Source organism: Aethina tumida, chromosome 3 (assembly GCF_024364675.1).
Source record: "Aethina tumida isolate Nest 87 chromosome 3, icAetTumi1.1, whole genome shotgun sequence".
NCBI classification, from domain to species: domain Eukaryota; kingdom Metazoa; phylum Arthropoda; class Insecta; order Coleoptera; family Nitidulidae; genus Aethina; species Aethina tumida.
The window spans coordinates 2171787-2193167 of record NC_065437.1 but is presented as its reverse complement, the minus strand read 5'-3'; the positions used below and the strand labels follow the sequence as shown (position 1 = coordinate 2193167).

Sequence of the window (21381 nt, the reverse complement as noted above, 5' to 3'; positions counted from 1 at the left end):
TTTGTAATTCCGACCACCATTTTGAAAATTTTTGCCGCCCAACCGAATTGCCATCGAATAGAAAATACGTTACAAATTTATACGACACCAAACTTAATCCAATTATTGTTTATTAATTTTGCCTTACTAATTGTTATTAAAAGCTCTTTCACCTTTATTTATCTGAAAGGTCTTGAAGGTAATTTTGTTTGTTGTTATTTTTAATGGTGCGTTAAGTTGGTTTTATTTAATAGATAAATTGTTGCCCAATTAATAATAATAATAATTAAATAACATACATTAAATATCGACCCTAATGTTACAATAATTAATACGCCCTCTAATATTTTCAAAAGTGAATTTTGGCGGGAAAATATGTTTTAACCCCAACAATAAAACAAAGTTATAAATCCAAAATTATATTTATCAAGAAGATTTCAACATAACAATACAACAAATACAACATGAACAAAGTTTGAAAGTCGTCTACCTGGTAAATATTTTCTTCGTAAAAATATTATTTAAATAATTCTTTTTACATGGGGCATTAGTGAAGAGGCTCCCTAAAACACAATACACAGTTAAGTCCTGAGAACGACCAAAGAACTTTTTATACAAACCAGTAAACCGCTTTTTGGTCGTGTCCTCGTTGGATATTATTTTGCAGTTTTTGATTTGAAATATTTGGAAGTCCAGACACCTGAACTTCTCGTCTGCTTCGTACAGCTCATTGGCTGCTGTTGGAACTAAGTAGGGGCGGCCCGAGAACGGGTTTATGAAGTCGGCCCAGTAACCCGAAGATTTCAGTTTGTCACAGACATTTTTGGCGGCTATTAAAAACTGAAACACATGTTTTAACAATAAGTTAATTGTTGTAGTTGTGGTACGTACTGCTTGGGCCATTCGTTCAGTCTCCTGTTCCTTGTTCTTGCGCATTAAAACCAAGTCCGGCTTGAGTGTGATGGTAATGACTGACAACTCAGAATCATCTAGAGACTTGTAGGGGAATAAATCACAGACGGTCTTCCTAAGCAGCTGAGGACAAGCTTGGACCCGACATATTATGTCTCCATCGATTTCACCAGACTTAAACAAAAGGGAGCTGTACTAGCTAATTAAGTTTGGTTGTAAGTCCTTACTCCCAGCTTTGTTTCATCGATTTGCTCCATGATAAGCTCATGGTGGGTTTTGATCGTTGTTTGGGTGTCATACCATGCCAATCCAACGTGACCGGGTAAAAACAACGGGAAACCGTTGGAGGCTAGGATTTCATAGTTGGGGTCCCTCCAAACCAAGTTGCTACCATCTAAAACAATCCAATTGGGATGTTACATCATTTTTTAATCTTTAGGTTATCGTACCTTGTTGTGGCCTTCTGCTTTTCACTGGTTTGAATGATTTGTCAGCATTCTGCACTTTTTTCGAATAGCTTCTGCACGCATTGATTTTGTTAATATTTGTTTTTGGTAATTTTGTTATGAAACACAAACATCGGATTGACATGTTATTATTATATTGACATTGGATTTGACGTAAACATTTTTGACAAGGTGGCGCCAATTTTGAAATTAATCACTTATAACAACAATTATTGTTTATAAAATAATAACTAGTAATTAAATAATATGATGCTCCACTTGAGAACAATATTTAATCCTAATAATACACCCAAGAATAATCGGTTATACTTAGTGGATATTTTAGAAAGCAGTGAAAGTCCGGCGATGATCTCTCCTTTTTGTGGCCAAGAAATTCAGCACATAACACAAACGCATTATTATTTATAAGCTACAAGTGCGACGTGTTGAATTCCTCGAAATGGAGCTGTCAGAAAACAATGTTGAAGACATCAAGGTGCTCAAAGTATGGCTGGAAAAGAATCCTCACTTGCCACAAAACATTGGTAAGCCTTTATTTGTGTTAATTGACACAATTTCTTATTACAAGTTTTAGATGACACGTTATTGCGCAGATTTTTACACACATGCAACAACAGTTTGGAACAAGCAAAGTCCTTAATAGACATATTCTTTACCATTCGGTCCCAAGCCCCAGAAATATTCGATGACCGTGATCCAACCGATAAAGGCATTCAAGACGTGTTAAAAATAACGTAATTTTATTTAATTCCAATGAATTGGGTATGTAAACGAGTGTTTTCTTTTTAGTGACATGATTCCTTTGCCCAAACTAACTTCCAAAAGATATAAGGTCTTTGTATATCGCCTGACTGACGGCGACATAGATAAATATAACTTCCAAAACGCTGTGAAGTGCTTCTTCATGATGGCAGACGCCAGAATGGCCAAAGATCCCGAACTACCCGAAGGGGAAGTCCCTATATTCGACATGAGTAATACCACCCTAAAACACATGACCAAAGTCCAATTACCCATTGTTAAAAAGTACATGATGTACACACAAGTGAGTGGGTATTTAAGTTGTTTATACAATTAATTAATTGATTTAATGTTGCAGGAGGCCCACCCAGTTAAGCTAAGGGAAATCCACGTGGTGAACGCTCCATCGTACTACGACAAAATAATGTCTCTGTTTAAACCTTTCATAAAACACGACGTGCTACAGATGGTTAATTAGTTTAGGCCACCACTTTATACAGTTATTAATTTATATGATTACAGATCCATTTCCACGCCCCCAACTCAGAGACCCTCTTCGACTACATACCCAAAGAGCTGTTGCCGGAGGAGTACGGAGGCACCGTCGGTAAAATAGCCGACTTGAAGAAGCAGTGGGAGCAAAACATGCTGGACCACAGGGACTATTTGATGGACCCCAGTCGCTGGAAGGTCGACGAGTACAAAAGGCCGACGAACAATAACAACCATGGGAAGCAACTGTTTGGAATTCAGGGCTCCTTTAGGAGCCTCAGCATTGATTAGTTTAATTTTTTTATTGTGATAATTAGGGGAGGGAAATAAAACAATATTGTAATCCATGATTAAAAATCAATTTATTTAATAAATTTATTTGCTATCCAAAGATCACACTCTTCAATTCAATAATATGCATAAAAATATTTAATAAAACAATAATTTATAAATAAATTCAATAAACGGATCAGCCTTGTGTTGTAACGGTTAGTACTCATCATCAGAACCAACGCCATGTTCGGTGTTCCTAGCCAGCATGTAATTATCCATGTCGATGGAGCGGCAGTTGTTGATTGAGTACCGCAGCTTCTCTGCCATTATTTCTTCGCTGCTGTAAGGAGGCAAACGTAGCTGGAAGAAGCAGGTCTGAGCTGTCGGCAAGCCGTCCATGGCTTTATCCACTTTCATCACCTACAACAATCGTTTGTGGATATGTTTTGTGTAATTCATGGGACGTTGAGTACCTGAAAACGCTGAGATAAGTCGGCTAAGTTTGCTGGCAACCTAGAACGTCCCGAAACGAATCTCATGAACAGCACCCTTTCGGCGTCCGAAAAGTTCTCCAATATGTTCCACAACCATTGCACCAACTGGTGGTTTTCGTCTAGTTCCCGGTATCTGAAATTATAACTAAATAATGGGCAAAAACTAGACTAGGTTTGCTTAGTGACTAACCTGACAACTTTCTTTAAAACTGGGATGGAAATGTGGGACATGCCGCACACCAACTGTTCCATGTGGTCGGAAGCCACCAAAGACAGCAGTGGTACCGGTATAATGCCCGCCATGCCTTCCCTAATCGCCGCCACTTGTAGGTCGAACTCCTGCAGTCTGAACTTTAGTGCTTGCTCAAAGTATTGGCTCCTGTTTTCAAAAGTTAGGGCGACGCTCTGACATCCATGTCCTAAAGGCATAATCTGTAACCAAAAAAACAGACTTGAAACTCTAATAATTATCTATACTTTACTGTAGAGTACCTTGCCGGTACAACTGGTACCTTCGAAGTGCTCAATTGGAATGACGTCATGGAAGCACTCGGCGGTAACTCCGGAAAGGTGTATGTCCCTTATGCTGCGCAAACTTTGTACGTACATACAATCGACGTCTTCCAAGTCTTCTATGGTGACCGGTTCACCGATGACCAGTTTCCATATAATCGGCGCCAGCGGCAACGCCAGAGGCTTCCTCGTCCTTATCGCCACGCCGAAAAGTATCCCTGAAACAATCCAATAAATATACTGGTGAATTGTTTTGGTTGTTAATTGATACCCAAAAATTTAAACCACTGTATGTGCTGCGACGAAGTCAACTGGGGATTGAGCAGGTACTTGTCGCGGTTGAATCCTTCGTCGTTTAAGGCGTTGGGCGTTGGAATGAGCAGAGGTACCACTCCCGTGGTGATTTCTTGGCACATTTCGGTTATCGTGTCGTCGAACACTCCTCCAGCATCGTCGGCTCCTTCGCCCACCAGCTTCACCTTCCAAGCCCTGGAGGGTAGACGTAGGTCTTGGGGCTTCATCTCCACCACTTGCTTGGCTATTTGTATGAAGATTGGCTTGCATTTGCGGCCTACGAAGAAAACATTATATATAAATGATTTACGAAGCCTGTGATAAGATAATGGGCTTACCTTCCTGGGAAATTCGTCTGACTATGATCTGAGGCCCATAATTCTTGCCTTGCACCATCGTTTTACCAATGCACCTCACAAAAGGCAAGGTGTAGACACGAGGTGCAAGCAAAGTCCTCAGTTTCGTTGATATTAAGCCTTCCAACGGTGGGATTTGCATGTCATTCTGCTGTGAGCACAAAGGCATCAACGTCCAGCAGGAGTACAGCTTATCCGAAAAGTTATAAAGGAACTTAAGGCGGCTTTGAATGCTTTTAATCGACAGTCCCTTGAGGTGATCGTATTGAGTGGGAATTTGAGTGGGAATGCCGAAAGTAAGAGGCCTGGTGACTCCAGGTGTCCTCGGAGGAAGAGGTAGTGCCGTCCAGGCTGCACTGTGACTACGACCAGTTGATATTTGTTTGATGCCTTTGTTTGATAGTTCTGTGATGATTTCAGGCTCCCTGACCAAGGACACGTGTGGCAGGCCTAGTTGGGACTCGCTGTTCATGCCCCAGCCGAAGACTTTGCTGCAGGAAGTCAGGAATAAGACGTGTTCAGTACCGATGGCGAAGTCCTCAACGAAGTACTCGGACAGTGACATCAGTTGATGAGGTTTGTAGTCCGACATTTCACGTGCGTGGGTCTTCCAAGGTAACCTATCGATTCCACATACGAAGACCTTGCCGGTTTTCGTCAGGAAGACAGTTAGGTGTATTGCACAGCCGACCTTCTTAATACCAATATTGCACATACTTTCCACCTTTTGGGGTATCGACTTGGTGGTGGTGTGGCCCAGACCTAGCTTGCCATAGTCTCCGTCTCCAAAAGTCCATACGGTCATACCGTCGGCAGAAACGCAGGCGGTGTGATTTAACCCACAGGCTACTTGCCCAATCTTATGACACTCCAAGTAGGTGACGCGTTCAGGCAACTTTTTGTTGGAGGTGGAGCCCAGACCTAGCCTGCCGTAGTCCCCATTGCCGAAGGTGTACAGCTTACCGTCACTGGTGACGACGGCGCTGTGCTTGAACCCACACGCCACCTGTATCACCTCCTCGTGTTGCAGCGCCTCGATTTGCCTCGGCCTGCGTTGCCGGTCGTTGTTCCCGTGCCCAAGCTTCCCGTAGTCGCCGTCACCCCACGAGAACACCTCGCCGCTCTCCGCCAACGCCAGACTGTGCCCGTCCGAACCCACCGAAGTGGCCAGGTCGGTTATCACGAAGCCCTGCAGGCTGGATATGACGCTAAGCGAGTGCAGGTCGTCCGAGTTGCCCTGACCGAGCCGTCCGTAGCTGCCCTCGCCGCACGCCAGCACGGTGCCGTTCGCCTGGATGACGAACGTGCAGTTCTGGCCGCAGATAATCTTCCTGGCTATCGAGAAGGATTCGACGGCGGCGGGCACCGAGGCGCTGTAACCCAGCTCGGCGAGTTGGCCGTGACGGTCGGAGCCCCACATGAACGCCTTGCATTTGCCGCCGATTTGCCAGTCCTGGGGGCGTTGGGTCACCCACTGGATGATCTGTTCGTCCTGCTTTACGGACCAGTAGACGTTTTGCACCGCTGAAGGTTGGATGTCTTCGTTGAGCACTTGGCTGAGGTTGACCACGTCGTCGGGGAGGTTCGTGCGCTTTATCAGTCCGTCGGCTATTTGCGTGGCAAGGCTGAACGTATGCAACCAGTGATAGTCGGGCAAGGTGTCCGACTCGTGCTTGTTGTTGAACGGCTTCAGTTTGTAACAGATAACTTTGTCTAAGTCTAACAGTAAGGACAACGAAGTCAAGCTTTTCAAGTACATGGAATGCATCAAGTTGCTGCCGATCAAAACCGCCAGCTTCTCCGAGTTGTATTGGTCCAGCAATATGGTAGGAAGAATTGATACGAGTGTTTTGAAGAATGGAGCCTCCTTGAATCCCCAGATGCCTTTACGCATTAGGGCACGTCTTGCTGCTGCTAGGGGTAGATTTTTGGTCAAATCCTCCAGGCTGTAGTCCACGATGGAAATGTCTTTAGAACGGGAGAACGCTATCACTAAGGCGTTGTTGTCGGTCACCCAAGTCATGCCTGTGAGGATAAACAATAAATATCATTAAAATGATTCAGTATGTCTGATGAAAGGACATACCATTACTGTCGACGCCGCCGCTTCCAGTTTGGGTGTACACCAAACTGCCGTCGTGCAGGGACCAAATATTGACCACCCCAGTCGGACCCTTCAAACAGCCACTGGCCAACATGGTGCCGCTTCCGTCTATGGACAAACTGACGACCGGATTGTACGAATGTCCCTGACAGTTCATCACCATCTGCGGCACGTTGTCCTCGCCCTCCTTGTCGGGCAACGTCCACACGCACACCGTGCCGAAGTTGGTGCCCACCGCAATCAACAACGGACTCTTCCCCTCGCCCACCAGGGGCGACCAGGCAAGGGAAACGGGCTCGTAAGGTTGCATTAGAGTGTGCACCGTGACCAGCTTGCCTTCCTCCTCCCGCCATATCTTGCAGGACAGGTCGGTGGAGATGGTGGCCAGCAGGGCGCCCCGCGGGTCCCAGCGCAGACCGGTGATGGTGAAGTCGTGCGCACGCAGCGTGATGCTGTTCGCCTCCTTCCAGCCCAACTTCAGGATGCCGCCCAGATAGCCGATGGCGAACGCCTTGTCCTCGTGGTGCCAGTCGATGTGGACGACGGCTAAAAATAAATTACTTTAAAATTATCCCTTCTTGTAGTTCAGTACATTTACCTTGAGTCAAACTGAAGTTCTTCACCACGTCCAGGTGTTGCAGATGCTTCTCCTCGTTGTGGAAGGTGATCAAAGACACCGACCCGTCAATTTTCCCAACCAGGAGGTAGTTCTTGTCCTCGTTCTCCTCGTTTTTGTACTTGGGCCAGGTCATCGCCGTGATGAAGTCTCGTTGGTCTTCGATGAACATGTTTTTGAACACGACGGTTTGTTCGTTCTTCTTTATCGTCCAAATGTTGAGCACGTTGTCCATGGCGGCGGCTATGAAGTCGCCGTTAGGCGACCAAGTCAGGTGTCCAATCAGCCTGCCTTGTAGCTCGTTGCCGAACACGTCTGTGGACACGTGGAACACCAGGGGTGTTATCTGGACGTTCTGCTGGCTTTTATCCATGGACCAGAGTCGGACTGTGCCGTCACAGCCGGCGGTAGCCAACAGTTGGCTTTTGTCGTGGTAGGCCAGAGTGGACACTCTATTGTCGTGCCCTCGGAGATAGTTGACGTTTTGTTGGGGCATGAAGTTGGACAGGTCCGCGTAGTTTAGCTGCTCGTAGGCGCCGGACAGCATTTGTATTTTGGTCGCCACCGACTTGTACAGCTGCTGGGCGGCCCACTCTTTGTTCTCGGCCACGGTGGACATTCTTTTGGACAATATGTAGGCGGACAAAGCGTTCACCAGGGCCAGAGGTTTGACGTTGTTGGGATTGGTGACTGGGCTGGCAGTTACCTCTTCCTTGGGCAGGTCCATGAGTGAGCAGCCTCCGTGGGTTGATAGGATATTAACCAGGGCTTGAGTGACGGCGAAGCTTGACTTCTGTACTACGACGCCGAAGGCGGAAGTTAAGAGATCTTTAGTGCACATTTTTACCACCAAATTGGATGATTTGACTTTGTTCTGGGCTAGGGCGGCGATGCTGATGCTTAAGTAGTTCAGGCAACTATTTGCTGATGTGGACAAGTGGGTAACCAACTGGGAGAAGTCTTTAGGTACTTGTAAAATGGGGAACTCCTGGTTGTTCTGTATGTTACTTATTTCGCAACGATTCATGGCTGTCAAACGCATCAGCCTGACTACTTTTGTTATGTCTGACAAACCAATCATTTCTAAGCAGTCCACAAGTGTAACATAGTTGGTACTGATGGATAGAAGTGACAATATATTTAACACAATGGACCTGGACACCAAAATGTGAATTGATTGTATAAGATGCTGCAACGCCACCATTCTATCCATGGCTGAAGTTAAACCCATAGCTTGATTACCAATGAACTTAACCTGCACTTCATTTTGCTTCTCTTGCTCCTGGGTGACCTTAGGTACGGCACAAGTACCTAGTGCATCTAGTTTATCACATTTTATGGTCTCAACTCTGAAATCTTTGTCAGTAGAACCCAAATACAACCTAAGTTTTTCTGTTTCTTCAATTTCCGGCACAGTTTTCAGTAGTTGAATGTCGACCTCAGTCATGTCGTCCTCATCGAATATTATATCCGGTGCCACAGCCTGCAGGGCGTTCTCCCTGACGTTCCTATTGCCGCTTTTACTCTTACACTTGGCGCACAAGCCGTAGTGATCATCAATGGGGTTGCCACAAAAGCCGCGTCCCAGAGGTACACTACATCCGGAGTGGTGCAGCATCAGATGCTTGACCAGATACGGAGCGTGCTGGTCGCAGTAAGGACAAAGCCCGCTGGGGCTCATGACGTTCACGTACTCGGCTGCGTCGTTGGTGGCGCCGTCTATGTAGGCGTCGTTCATCGGCGACTCGTAGCACCCTGGATGGACGAGGAGAGGATGGGCTTCGCCCCGGACGTGTTGCCTTTCCCGCACTCGTTCGATGACGTTGGTTAGGTCCGTGCAGCCCCTGCGCCGGGAACCCAAACCGCCGCGGCGTTGGGCTCCCTCCATTTCGGCGCTGTCCAGACTCTGGAATATTACATGAATCCTGAGGCAAGAACTTGTAAATCAGTAATTTAACTTACTTGTTGGCGTATCAGCTCTTGGGACCGTTCCATAACGGTGCGGAACATGTTGGAGGCGCCGGAGGGGTTGTGGTTGCCCGGATCCTCCTCGGCGCCCTCCACGAACGGATTCTCCAACATCCAGGTGGCCAGTACGTTGACGTTTTGGGCGTTCACGTCGCCGCTGCACTTTGTTTCGGTGACGGCCTTAAGTATGTGTCGCAGGTTGAAGCCCATTTCGAGGAGGGGTGCCGCAATGGGCGGTGGGGGCGGCGAATTGGACCGGCGCCTCAGCCTCCACAAGTTGTCCTCCGAGTCTGATGAAAACAAGTTTCGTGACCTGGTGCTGGATGGCATGTTGGGGCTGTTACCTGGAAATATATTTCATTCACATTTCACAACTTGTTCCTGACTAAAATCAGATATTTACAAATGTATACCTAAAGAACTGTAATAGATGCTTCCAGCTGAGGGAAACGGATTTTGTATGGTCAAAGACGAAGGTAGACGAGGCTTGGTGACCTTCGGGGTGTTCAAGTCTGAGCTTCTTGAGCTGCAACTCGCCTCGCTGTTCCACGACGTGGAGGAGGCGTTTTGAAATATTTCGTAACCCACTGAGGCGGCGTTGTCTCTGACGTCAGCCTCAATTGTGTCCTCGTAACTCCTAGCTTTGGTGTAGCTTAGGTGCAGGACTGAGAGCACTCGTTCCATGTCAGCAATGGAGACAATGTTCTTCAGCTTGCACTGGGCCACGCTTTTGTCGACCAGACACGTCATGATTTCCTTGATGTTCTTCTTGTCGTCCGGGTTGCCGTTTATCAGGAACAACTTGGTGAACGAGCTGTAGGTCAGGAACAGACCGAGTACTTTCAAAGATGCGAACTGCAGGAACGACAGATGGAGGCACTTCTCCTCCATGTCAAGCAGCTTCTTTTCCAACAGTTTGGCCTCCAAATTGTCCGGGCTCCTCCTGTTGACCATGTCCACGTTCTCTTTGATGGCGCACTCGCTTTGGCTTCCGGTCAGCTTCTCCTTGCTCAGACGTTTGACTTCGCCCATGATGTTGGACACCATTTCGTTGGTCAGAGATTCCATGGTGCGTGGCGGGCTTTTCTTGTCTGAGTTGTTCATGTTGAAGAACGAGTCGGAGTTCGACCTCAAGTTGTCGGTGCACCAGGTGTTTTTGTCGGGGTTAATGAGATTCTCTTCGTCCCGGGACAGGTTGTAACGGGGGAGAGTTATTTCATCTGTTATGCCGCTTAAACGGGTTATTTGATACAATATTGCTGGAGTTATACCTAAAACAAAGATGGATTAATAATTTAATTAATTAATGAGTTGAAGGAGGTTTTACCTGTAAATTTGGCAATGACGAACGGACTAGGCTCAATATATTCCAAATTGGAGAGTGAAATATCTGAAACTCCACCCTCTCCTTCCCATTGTACGTTCACTGTGGTGGTACCACGTTTAAGAATACCTAAAACTATGGCCTTCTTGCCGGTGGACTTGTGTTTACAATAACCACCCATTCTTAAGCCACGATCCAAACCTAACAAATAAATTCATGAGTAACAAGACATTAACTAAACGTTGAGCAGTACCTCCAATCACAATTAAAGCCGGCCAAACTTCGGCACACAGTTGGGCGGATTGTATGGCCGGTTCTTCCGCCTCAGCTAGTTCATTGTGGGCGCCACCTTGCGGGAACAACTCCGTGATTTTGTTCAACTTTGCCAGCAACGTTTTGTTCACAATCTTCGTCCAGATGGTGGAGCTGTGCAGCTTCCTCACCAGTCCCACGTAGGCCTCCAACAATACGGCAGTTAGGGGCGCCAAATTGGGCTCACCAGGCAACAAGTCCCTTTGAGTGCCGTGCACCTACAACAACAATCAAAGCATTAGTTAACTCAACTCAAACTGGAATATAGTATAATAGGTTACTTTCATGTCGGTGATTTTGACCTTCTCCCCCGGACTGGTGCTGTAGAACATGACGCAGGGATACAGCTCGGGGGCGTCGATGTTCTCAAAGGCAATCCTCGGCTCCTCGCCGTTCTTGCCGAAGCTGAGAGTCTTGGCGTCCATGTCCAGGATGACCGTGATGTAGTCGCCCTGCGTGTAACTCTGGAAGCTCATGTCGCGCTCGCCGTTGTGGTACAGGCTGCCGCTGTACGCCCTGTACAGCCACATGTCGTTGGTGGAGCGGTGGCTGTAGTCCTTGACCGGATACTTGGACACCCCGATGCAGGTGCCCTCGTTACCCCGGTTTTCCTTGACGATCAGTATCTTCCACTGGTAACAGCCCGACCTGATGGCTTGCAGCCCCAGGCCGTAGCCTCTACCCCCGGAGCCGTGCACTAAAGTTAGGTTGCTCTCTATGCTGCAGTTGTAGCACTTCTCTATGTCGAAGCCCATGTCGTGCACCGGGACGTTGCCCTCCGACTCCTTGTTGTACAGGTCCCTAATTTTGCAACAGCTGCCGATTTCAGACTCCTGCGTTTGCTCTTGCAGTGTCTTGGGGATGCTCCACGCCTCCTTGCCCATTTGACTGAACAACTTGCCGATTATGTGCTCCCGCAACTCTTCGTCAATGTGATTGGCCTTCAGCCCCGGTAAAATCAGTTGCAGGAGCTGCAAAATGAACAGCTTCGGCCTCAACACCTTCAGTTGGGCGGAGTACGTGACGTTCATGTTGGACATGTCCAGGATGGCCAGCAGGGCGTCTATCCAATTCTTGCTGGCCAGGATTTTTTGTATTATACGACTGGAGGATATTATCCTGAGGAAGATCAAGAAGTCTCCCAGCAGGCGTTCGCTGTTTTGCTCGTTGAAAATGCTGTTGCTGGCGCTGGCGTTGCAGCTCTCATTGAACACCTCCATGGTCTTCAGGAACTGCTCGTACAATATGTTAACCACGTTCTCCACGATGGGCAACTCCAGCTTCTTGGAGTAGATGCAACAGGACAGCGAAATAATGTGTATGAGCCTGTTGGCGGCTATGTTTAGGACGTCGTTTTTGGTTAGCAGGCCGCAGTAATCGGAGTGGACGCTAGTAATTTGGGTTAGGAGCACCAGCAGGTTGTTGTTGATAATCAGCCCCAAGTCCTGGGGTTGGTAACGGGTGCTGAGAGCAAAGACGGTCACCAAGAGCAGTTGCTTATTGTCACTTTTGGCGGCTATCTGCTCTTTCAAAGAGGTGGTCAGGAACTCGTAGATGTTGTGGACCACTTTGGAAATCTTGTCCTGGATTTCGGAGGGCGAAGCCTGGATGCCGTCCAGGTAGTGGCGGGGCAATTGGTTGGTGTCGTCCGTTTTGACGTTACAAAAGCCGAAGACTCCAGACAACAGTTGCTGTTGTATGCAGTTTAGGACTGTGGGTGTGGGATCCTTGGACACAAGCAGGAACAACAGCTTATCCAAGCTGGTGTAGCGACTGTTGGCACGCTGCTTCTGGGCTATGAAGGCCCTGAGGAGCACCAGAGGATCAGTACTCCAGCCGTACTTCTTGTCCCCCGTCGTGGTCAGTGGAAGTTTTTCGGTGGGCTCATTCAGCACGAAATTTATGCAGTAGTTGCAAATCCTCCTGAGGTTGGCAAAACTTGAGGACTCCCTGCCGCTGTTATAGAAGTCCACGTAGGCTTTTTCGGCTTCAATGTCTTCGTCTGAGTTGCTGCTGTTGCCCGGCAGGATTTCCACGTTTATTCCTAAAAACAATAGTTAATAATAAAATAATTAATTAGCTAAGTAACTAACCTTTAATATAAATAATCAGGAACAAACAACGTTGCAGCATCTTTTGGCACAACTTCTCGAACGTCTCTTCCTCGGGCGAAGCTGCCCCGTTGGAGTTCTTGCCATCACTAATGACACTCGACTGGTCGTACTCCTTCTCCACTTCCGGCTTCTCCTCGTCCTCGTTGTACTTGGAGTTGCACATCAGGCTGATTAATTTCTGTCTCAACGTCAGGACGTATTTGAAGACCTCCTTGACGGCCGGATGGTCGGGGGTTTTTTGTATTAACCCTGTTTGTTTCAACGCCGTTATAAGGAAGCATCTAACGACCACGTCGAGCAGCTTCCCCTCGTCGTCGTCGAAGTCCCACGTCTCTATGTTGGAGTTGTCTATGAGTGATTTATAGAAGTCATTCTTCTCGTCTGCCTCTTCGCCAGTCACTGCGCATGCCTCGTCGTACTGGAAGGGCAAATTGAAGGCCAACTTAATGTAGGTCTGTATGTGCCCGGGCAGGTTCTCCAGGAATATGTAGTCGAGCCCCTTGGGCGCCAGGACGAAGTACGAGATCTCGAACATGGAGAAGAACTCGATGTTATCGTTCTCGATGCCGCACGAGAACAGCTCGTTGGTCAACCAATTGCGACAGTACAGTTCGTCCCTCGTAGGTGGCTCCCCAATCAACATGCCGCCCAAGCACTGGCCTATCAGTAGAGAACAGGTGCGTTGCATGTCTATGATCCAAATCCAGGACTGCTCCGCCAGTTGGGCAAGGGTAGGCGTTTCAGACCCTGAAAACGATTTAATTTAATCCCAGCAATATTTTGTGACTGATTGTGGACCTACTGGATGAATCCTTATCGTTATCGATTAATATTTCTATGGGGAGAAGCTGCGTGAATCTGTCCAAAGGGTCCAGCATCTCCAAAAGTAAATTGAGGAGGTTCTTGGCGAAGCTGCTGGGTATTAAAAGCAGCGAGCTCAGTATCTTGAACAACATGGAGCCGGCCACGGAATCCAACAAGACGTTGTACAAAAGCTCCAAACTGCTGGGGTGCGTCTCCACAATCTCCGCCGCCTTGGTAAAAATGTTAGCTCCCAATGTGAACAGTTGTTTCAGGTGGTTGTTGAGGATGTCACTGTCCAGCGTCGATTTTTCGACCTCGCTTTGGTCTGCCACGCTGAAATGTGCCAGCAAGTGGTTTTGGAGCGACGACAGGAGTTTCTGTAAGTTGGCTATCCTCGGGTTTTGTATCTTTTGCCACTTGGACTTAGTTTTGCTCTCCATGAAGGCGGCCATGCTCTCCAGCGTCTCCATCTGAAGCCATCACCAATTTACTAACTAAAATTCAGACAAGAACAACACAACTTACAGTGTAGGTACAAAAAGACTGCAACAAAGTGTCCATTAGAGTACCGGTCAGTTGTAAGTCGTCGGCGCTCAGCTTCTCCGGCACGCTGCTGTAGCCCAGCAGTGCGGCTATGTGGACAGGATCTTCGAGGCTGTTCAGGATTATGCCGAGTAACATCTGTTGACCTTGGGACAGTTGGGCGCCGCTCGAGAGGTGGGCGTGCAGAAACTCCACCCTCTCGTGCAGCTGCGGCAGCAACAGCGGGGCTCCGATGTTCAACAGCTCGCAGGACGTCGAGTGGATTTCGGATGGTGCGTTTATGTCCACCAATCTGTGACATTTTAAACGAAATAATCATTAAATTTGAACATAAAAAGAGAAAATACTTTATATATAACAACATTTGAAAATATATAACTAAAAATCAAGGGATTCATACAAATGAACCATGGACGATTTAAAAAATGTTATCTACTTCTTCCATAAAGTAATAGTAACTGCTACCCACTATTAGATGGCGCCACATAAAATGTTTTCAAATATTTAATTTAATATCTTCATTTAACAATTAAAGACAGTTTTAATTAAATTATTAAACGTTGCAGACACACACAGACAGAAAATTGAAAGAATTACATCACAGTTAAGTTCTCACCTGAACAAAACAGTCCTCAACGACTTGGCGTGCTTGCTGAGGAACGAATTATTCAAATTACCCCCAATGCACAAATTAAGATGGGTGCAAAGCAACTTCAAACTTAAGAGAACAAAACGTTGATGTTCTTCTGGGGTTTTGAAAGGTGGTGGTGGTTTGTCGTACGTGAACGACACCGTGTACTTTTCCAGGAAGATTTTCAAGTAATCGAAGGTTTTTTCATGTAAATCGAGACAGAACGGTTTGTGTTTGGTTACGTGCTGGTTTTCTATCGGTATTGACGTCCAGGCGATTGAGTGTGAGGTACCTGAAAATTATAATAACATTAATTAAGTTTATTTAATTATTCTATAAGTTTAATTTTTCTTTTATCTTGACTTAGCAAAGGTAATAATGATTGATACTTATTTTAATAATAATAAATATAATAATAATAAATATAAGTACCAGCACTGATTTGGCGTATGTTAACGCCACTAAGTCCGACAACTTTCAGTGGTCTGCAGACTGGGGTGGTGATGTGCCCTTGTCCACACTGCCCCATGCTGTTTGTGCCCCAGGCGAACACCACGTGTTCATCAGTCAAAGCCAGACAATGTGTATCACCAGCCGATATATCCACAATCCTGTACGGCGTTAAATCTTCCACCAGCAACGGCTGCAGGCAGATGGCATCAGCAGAACCCAAACCAAGAATCGGACCACTACCCCAAGTATACACCTAAACCGTTAATATTCATTAAAACTATAAGTCTAAGTTACACGTGAACAATTTACTTGACCCATGGAGGTGAGAGCCATGGAGAAGGTGGTGCCGGCACACACCTTCTGCACCACCAGCCCCTGCAGGTACTCGATCACCTTCGGCTTGTACACCTTGGCGATCTCGCCGTGTCCCAGCTTGCCGTGCTCCCCGGACCCGAAGGACCAGACCGTTTTACCATCGCGCGACACGGCCAACGTGTGCGAGCTGCCGCACGCCACCGAACCGACGTCGGACAGGTCGGCCACCAGCGTGGGCAGGTGACGGCCGCTGTTGTCGCCGTGCCCGAGGCGGCCGTGGTCGCCTTCGCCCCACGTGTACAGCTTGCCGTCGTCCGTTATCGCTGCGCTGTGGCGGTAACCTTTGAAAACAAGGATTGATTTAGTAATACAGTTTTATATTGATCAGTCCATTCTGGTCATGATGGAGAAGAACTGAAATTTGTAGTTATTTGATTAATTAATATATATAGAAAAGGATTTAAAATATTATTTGTTTCCACAGCTAATATTTGGTAATATATAATTAGATGTTACTTCTTAATCTCCAAAATAATATAAATTATTAGGAAATATATATAGCAAAAGACAAATCTTTGTTTTCCACAGCTAATATGTGGTAAAATAGCAAGAAATTAATTAGTTTTTGGCTCTGGATAATTTTAGTTTTCCCAAATAATATAAATTCTGAGAAAATACATTTAAAAAATATATGCAGAGGGACAAATCTTTGGTTTCCACAGCCAATATAAGGTGAAATAGCAATAAATTAATTAGTTTTTGCCTCAGGATAATTTTAGTTTTCCAAAATAATATAAATTATAAGAAAATACATTTAAAAAATATATGAAGAGGTAAAGGTCTTTAGTTTCCACAGCTAATATGCGGTAAAATAGCAATAAATTAATTAGTTTTTGCCTCTGGATAATTTTAGTTTTCCAAAATAATATAAATTATGAAAAAATATATTTAAAAGATATAAGAAGAGAGACAAATCTTTGGTTTCCACAGCTAATAAACGGTAAAATATCAATAAATTAATTAGTTTTTGCCTCTGGATAATTTTAGTTTTCTAAAATAATATAAATTATATATATAAATATATTTAAAACATATATGAAGAGGGACAAATCTTTGGTTTCCACAGCTAATATGCGGTAAAATAGTAAGAAATTAATTAGTTTTTGGCTCTGGATAATTTTAGTTTTCTAAAATAATATAAATTATGACAAAATACATTTAAAAAATATAAGAAGAGGGACAAATCTTTGGTTTCCACAGCTAATAAACGGTAAAATTAATTAGTTTTTGGCTCTGGATAATTTTAGTTGTCCAAAATAATATAAATTATGAGAAAATACATTTAAAAAATATATGAAGAGGTACAAATCTATAGTTTCCACAGTTAATATGCGTAAAAATAGCAAGAAATTAATTAGTTTTTGGCTCTGGATAATTTTAGTTTTCCAAAATAATATAAATTATGAGAAAATATATTTAAAAAATATAAGAAGAGGGACAAATCTTTGGTTTCCATAGCTAATAAACGGTAAAATAGCAATAAATTAATTAGTTTTTGGCTCTGGATAATTTTAGTTTTCCAAAATAATACAAATTATGAGAAAATACATTAAAAAAATATATGAAAAGGAACAAATGTTTAGTTTCCACAGCTAATATACAGTAAAATATTAATAAATTAATTTGTTTTTGGTTCTAGATATTTTTAAAAGTACAAATTAATATAAATTATGAAAAAATATATTTAAAAAATATATTCAGAGACAAATTTTTTCTTTTTACAACTAATTTGTGTTAAAAAATGTGGCAAATTAGTTTTTAGCTGTAAATTAGTTCAAATTTTCCAAATTATGGAGTTGAAAACGAGAGATTCTATAATTTGTGATTCAGTTGATGGAACAACATATTTTAGTTCCATCAAAATATAAAACCATGACCACAATTGACCAACCAATGTGAAAAGTAATGGGCCTAATTCAAGTGTAGGCATAGGCAACCTGCATTGATGAACTTGATGGTCTTGCCCAGGAAAGGGCCGGCAATTCTCTCGGGTTGTTTGTGGGTGGCGCAGTTCCCGTGTCCCAGCTTGCCATAATCACCGTCTCCCCAACTATAGACGAGGCCACTTTCCGTCAACGCCAAAGTGTGACCGTCGCTCCCCTTGGAGCTCGACAGTTTCTTAACGACGCTGTCGAGCAGCACACGCTTGGGGAGGCTCTGGTTCGACGACTCGCCCAGTCCCAGCCTGCCGTAGCTGCCCTTCCCGCAGGCGCTCACGTAGCCATCCCAGTGGATGGCGAAGGTGCAGTATTGGCCAGCTTCAATCTGAAATTTCGTCCATTAAATCGTCTCTTAGCGAGTTTGTGAGGTGTAACGTTACCTGCTGCACCTGACTGAAGATTTTCGACTTGATTGGCAACAGTATTTTTTCGTGGCTGCCCTCAGCCAGTTGGTGCGAGGAGTTGCTACCCCAAACGTAAACGTCACTCTTCTCGAACACCCCCAACTCAGAGTCGGACGTGGACGACTCCACGGCCGAACAGGCACCACCGTAGTCGATGGCCATCGACGCCAACACCTCCATCAAACAAATTGCCGCCTTGTACAAGCTAATCTCGTCCCCCTCATTCTTAAGCAGTTCCGGCCTGATTTTATGTTTGCCCCCCTCCAGCTGCGTTATCGCCTTACGGAACAGCTGGCTTTTAATCGTGTCCTGCTCCTTGCACGACCCCTCAAGCGCCAGCTCGATCCACTCCAACAGATACCTGAGTGAGCCCCTCTGCAGGGCCAGACCCAACAATATTTCGGAGGAGAGCAGCTTGCCCCGCGAGTCGGCGGCGGACTCGTGCAGTATCGCATCCTTTAAAAAGTTGGAGACCTGCTCCAAGCTGCTGGTGCCCAACGGTGTTAGTTGGGAGTCATTCGACAAGCACAGAGGTGGCAACTTTTGTATTAAATCGACGGTGGACTCCAGCACTGAATTGCAAAGGGACGATATGCCTAAAATGCCGCTGACTTGCCAGTTTTGTTGTAGGAGCGAGAACAGGAGGCTTAGGCCAGTTTTGACACCGATTTCTAGCAGGGCCTGTGAGCCAGACAGGGTCTCCCTTGGCACAACTGAAGCAGTGGGGGCCAAGGGAGGCTCGGGCGGCTCCTGCTTTTCCTTGTCGTGGTACTTACTCAACAAGGCATGGTACATTCGCTTTAAAATCAACAGCCTCTGTTTCGAAATGATGGGAAATTGCAAAGAAGAGCACACCTCTTTAGCCAAGTCATACTGGGATGTCAGCAATGTTGTGATATAATGATTTAGCTCACTGTGGGAAGGACATTCGTATTTGAAGCAGGGTAAAATGTGTGCATCGTTGTGTGAAGTCGGGCCAGTTGGGATTAACCTTACCTCTTTGTTTTGAATTAAAATATCATACATGGACTGCACCAGGTCACGGCTCGCTATGCCGTCACAGTCTTTCATGGCCCATGTTGAATTAGTGTGTTCAACCCATTCTAATTCGATGTTTGTGCAAGAACTTTCCATTATATTATTAACGAATACTTATTTCGTCATAGTACCAGCGCCTGGAGACTGACAATTTACGAATCCCGCGTCAGGTTGCAGCTTAATGATATGAACGCCCGACTAACATGGAAAATTTTCTGATGCACTGAAATTTTGCTTTTGTTGTAACAGATTTGTCAAAAATGTAATGTTATTATGGATCTAGTCCAATTAGATTATTATGGATGTTGAGCGTTAGTCCATTTATCTCATGAGTGATTGTTCATAATTTGCTTAGGATAAATAGTAATTTAATTATATTCATAAACATCTGCCAAACGCTTCAACAAGCTTTAAATAATTGTCAAAAATAACAAATAATCTGAGTCAGAAATAAAAATTCTAGTTGTTGTTTACCTACAGTAAGCACCAGAGTGTCCTTTTGACAATCCGACTTTCTGTGAACTGGTTATTTTCCTTAGACACGTTCGACACCTTTGGACTCGGCACGATTCGGTTTCTGAATCGGAACGCAACTGCCACATGAAGTTGGAAATAATAAACTCTCAGAGAATCCCCAACATTGTTGTTAATATATAACTTGAAATTTACCTATTTTCAAACTCTGAATGAATTATTTCAATTGTTGTTAATAAAAAATTTGTTTTAAGTGACTAATATCCATTTACTTTCGTTTGAAATGATCAATTATAAAATTAACTTAACTTTAACAATATGTTATATTAATTATAATGATTATAATAACATATAAACAATTACTTATTATAAAACAATAGGTGATATTTGTTTAGAATTCAAATATAGTATAGGAAAAATTTCAATTCGGTTGAGAATGTTCTCGATACGCACGCAATAAAAAAAATTCGACGTCGACCAATCCGACGCAAGGGATGAGTCGCCGCCATTAGCCGCCATTATTGCCGCCATTCGACGCCGCGTCAGTCAGAGCGGTCAGTCTGTTATCGACCGTCGTATCGATCGGTCGCGTGGGGTGGGGTGGTGGTCCGCGCCGCCATACCCTCCAAGTTAATTCGGTGGTGCAGTTCGGTTTAGTGTAGTGACTCGTGTGTTCGATTAGTGTTGTGATTGGTGCCCTATTGGATATACTGCATACAACCAACTGGATTACAAGGTAGGTGCCTTTTTGTTACAAATCAATTGTTTACGGGATTGTTCAATTATTTTATTTGAACGGCAGATGAATGTTGTTCTTTTATTACAATTATATTTAGAAATTATTCTATACCAATTCCTAACTAGCAATATAAATTTAGTTAATTCTACTGAAACTTAAGTACAATAACCAATATAAATATTCTTTATAATGCCGGTTATATAAGTAATTTAATTAAAATTATTGGGAAATAAACGCTTACCAATTAAGAAAATAATTCAAACAGACCCACACCATAATTAAGAATAAGATACAGAGTAACTAATTAATGGTATGTTTTTATAATTACAGAATTCTCTAACAATATAAATAAATAATCAATTCTCAATGTTTTAACTATTGAAAAAACAATTGAATCTTTAATAACAATTAAAATAACAGGCGCATTCATAAATCTTTGCTTGGATTAGTTTATAAGAATAAATGCATGCTTTAAATGATAAGATAATGAGAACAAATCAACTTTACTTGGATTAAGTAAAGTATCCATCAGTTAAGAATGAATGCGTGCACAAAACTTTGCATGGATTAGTTCATAAGAATAAATTCATTCTTTAAATGATAAGATAATGAGAACAAATTAACTTTACTTGGATTAAGTAAAGTATCCATCAGTTAAGAATGAATGCATACATAAAACATTGCATGGATTAGTTTATAAGAATAAATGCATGTTTTAAATGATAAGATAATGAGAACAAATCAACTTTACTTGGATTAAGTAAAGTATCCATCAGTTAAGAATGAATGCATACATAAAACATTGCATGGATTAGTTTATAAGAATAAATGCATGTTTTAAATGATAAGATAATGAGAACAAATCAACTTTACTTGGATTAAGTAAAGTATCCATCAGTTAAGAATGAATGCATGAATAAAACTTTGCATGGATTAGTTTATAAGAATAAATGCATGTTTTAAATGATAAGATAATGAGAACAAATCAACTTTACTTGGATTAAGTAAAGTATCCATCAGT

At 44.0% G+C, this 21381-nt stretch overlaps 3 protein-coding genes across 3 annotated transcripts; 1 reads left to right on the top strand and 2 right to left on the bottom strand.

Annotated features, from left to right (window-relative positions):
• The first annotated feature begins 162 nt into the window (after nucleotides 1-162).
• Nucleotides 163-2948, top strand: LOC109603692 (alpha-tocopherol transfer protein-like). The gene is made up of 6 exons (XM_049965403.1): nucleotides 163-178; nucleotides 1684-1882; nucleotides 1933-2092; nucleotides 2148-2403; nucleotides 2458-2568; nucleotides 2622-2948. Exons 2-6 carry the CDS (start codon nucleotides 1798-1800, stop codon nucleotides 2880-2882), a joined length of 873 nt encoding a protein of 290 aa, XP_049821360.1. The 5' UTR covers nucleotides 163-178; nucleotides 1684-1797; the 3' UTR covers nucleotides 2883-2948.
• On the bottom strand, nucleotides 411-1503 carry LOC109603691 (methylmalonic aciduria and homocystinuria type D homolog, mitochondrial-like). The gene is made up of 5 exons (XM_020020181.2): nucleotides 1341-1503; nucleotides 1119-1285; nucleotides 871-1065; nucleotides 600-819; nucleotides 411-542 (listed from the first exon to the last, which is right to left on the bottom strand). Exons 1-5 carry the CDS (start codon nucleotides 1480-1482, stop codon nucleotides 466-468), a joined length of 801 nt encoding a protein of 266 aa, XP_019875740.2. The 5' UTR covers nucleotides 1483-1503; the 3' UTR covers nucleotides 411-465.
• LOC109603683 (probable E3 ubiquitin-protein ligase HERC1) lies at nucleotides 2935-19401 on the bottom strand. The gene is made up of 21 exons (XM_049965402.1): nucleotides 18086-19401; nucleotides 17703-18030; nucleotides 15700-16046; nucleotides 15370-15643; nucleotides 14923-15229; nucleotides 14289-14598; nucleotides 13762-14233; nucleotides 12939-13706; nucleotides 11127-12889; nucleotides 10787-11063; nucleotides 10537-10734; nucleotides 9623-10480; nucleotides 9204-9553; nucleotides 7224-9147; nucleotides 6608-7171; nucleotides 4504-6546; nucleotides 4143-4442; nucleotides 3851-4089; nucleotides 3549-3790; nucleotides 3338-3491; nucleotides 2935-3284 (listed from the first exon to the last, which is right to left on the bottom strand). The coding sequence occupies exons 1-21, from the start codon at nucleotides 19241-19243 to the stop codon at nucleotides 3081-3083; spliced, it is 13080 nt and encodes a 4359-aa protein (XP_049821359.1). The 5' UTR covers nucleotides 19244-19401; the 3' UTR covers nucleotides 2935-3080.
• Nucleotides 19402-21381: the final 1980 nt, after the last annotated feature.

Coding starts and splice junctions, on each gene's coding strand:
- LOC109603692 (XM_049965403.1), top strand. CDS start 1,798: ATGGAGCTGTCAGAAAACAATGTTGAAGACATCAAGGTGCTCAAAGTA. Junction 2,093..2,147: donor CAAGACGTGTTAAAAATAAC/GTAATTTTATTT, acceptor TTTTCTTTTTAG/TGACATGATTCCTTTGCCCA. Junction 2,404..2,457: donor AGTACATGATGTACACACAA/GTGAGTGGGTAT, acceptor TTAATGTTGCAG/GAGGCCCACCCAGTTAAGCT.
- LOC109603691 (XM_020020181.2), bottom strand. CDS start 1,482: ATGTCAATCCGATGTTTGTGTTTCATAACAAAATTACCAAAAACAAAT. Junction 1,066..1,118: donor TCGATGAAACAAAGCTGGGA/GTAAGGACTTAC, acceptor CTTTTGTTTAAG/TCTGGTGAAATCGATGGAGA. Junction 543..599: donor GACCAAAAAGCGGTTTACTG/GTTTGTATAAAA, acceptor ATTGTGTTTTAG/GGAGCCTCTTCACTAATGCC.
- LOC109603683 (XM_049965402.1), bottom strand. CDS start 19,243: ATGGAAAGTTCTTGCACAAACATCGAATTAGAATGGGTTGAACACACT. Junction 9,554..9,622: donor CATCTATTACAGTTCTTTAG/GTATACATTTGT, acceptor ATATATTTCCAG/GTAACAGCCCCAACATGCCA. Junction 3,791..3,850: donor GTACCAGTTGTACCGGCAAG/GTACTCTACAGT, acceptor TTTTGGTTACAG/ATTATGCCTTTAGGACATGG.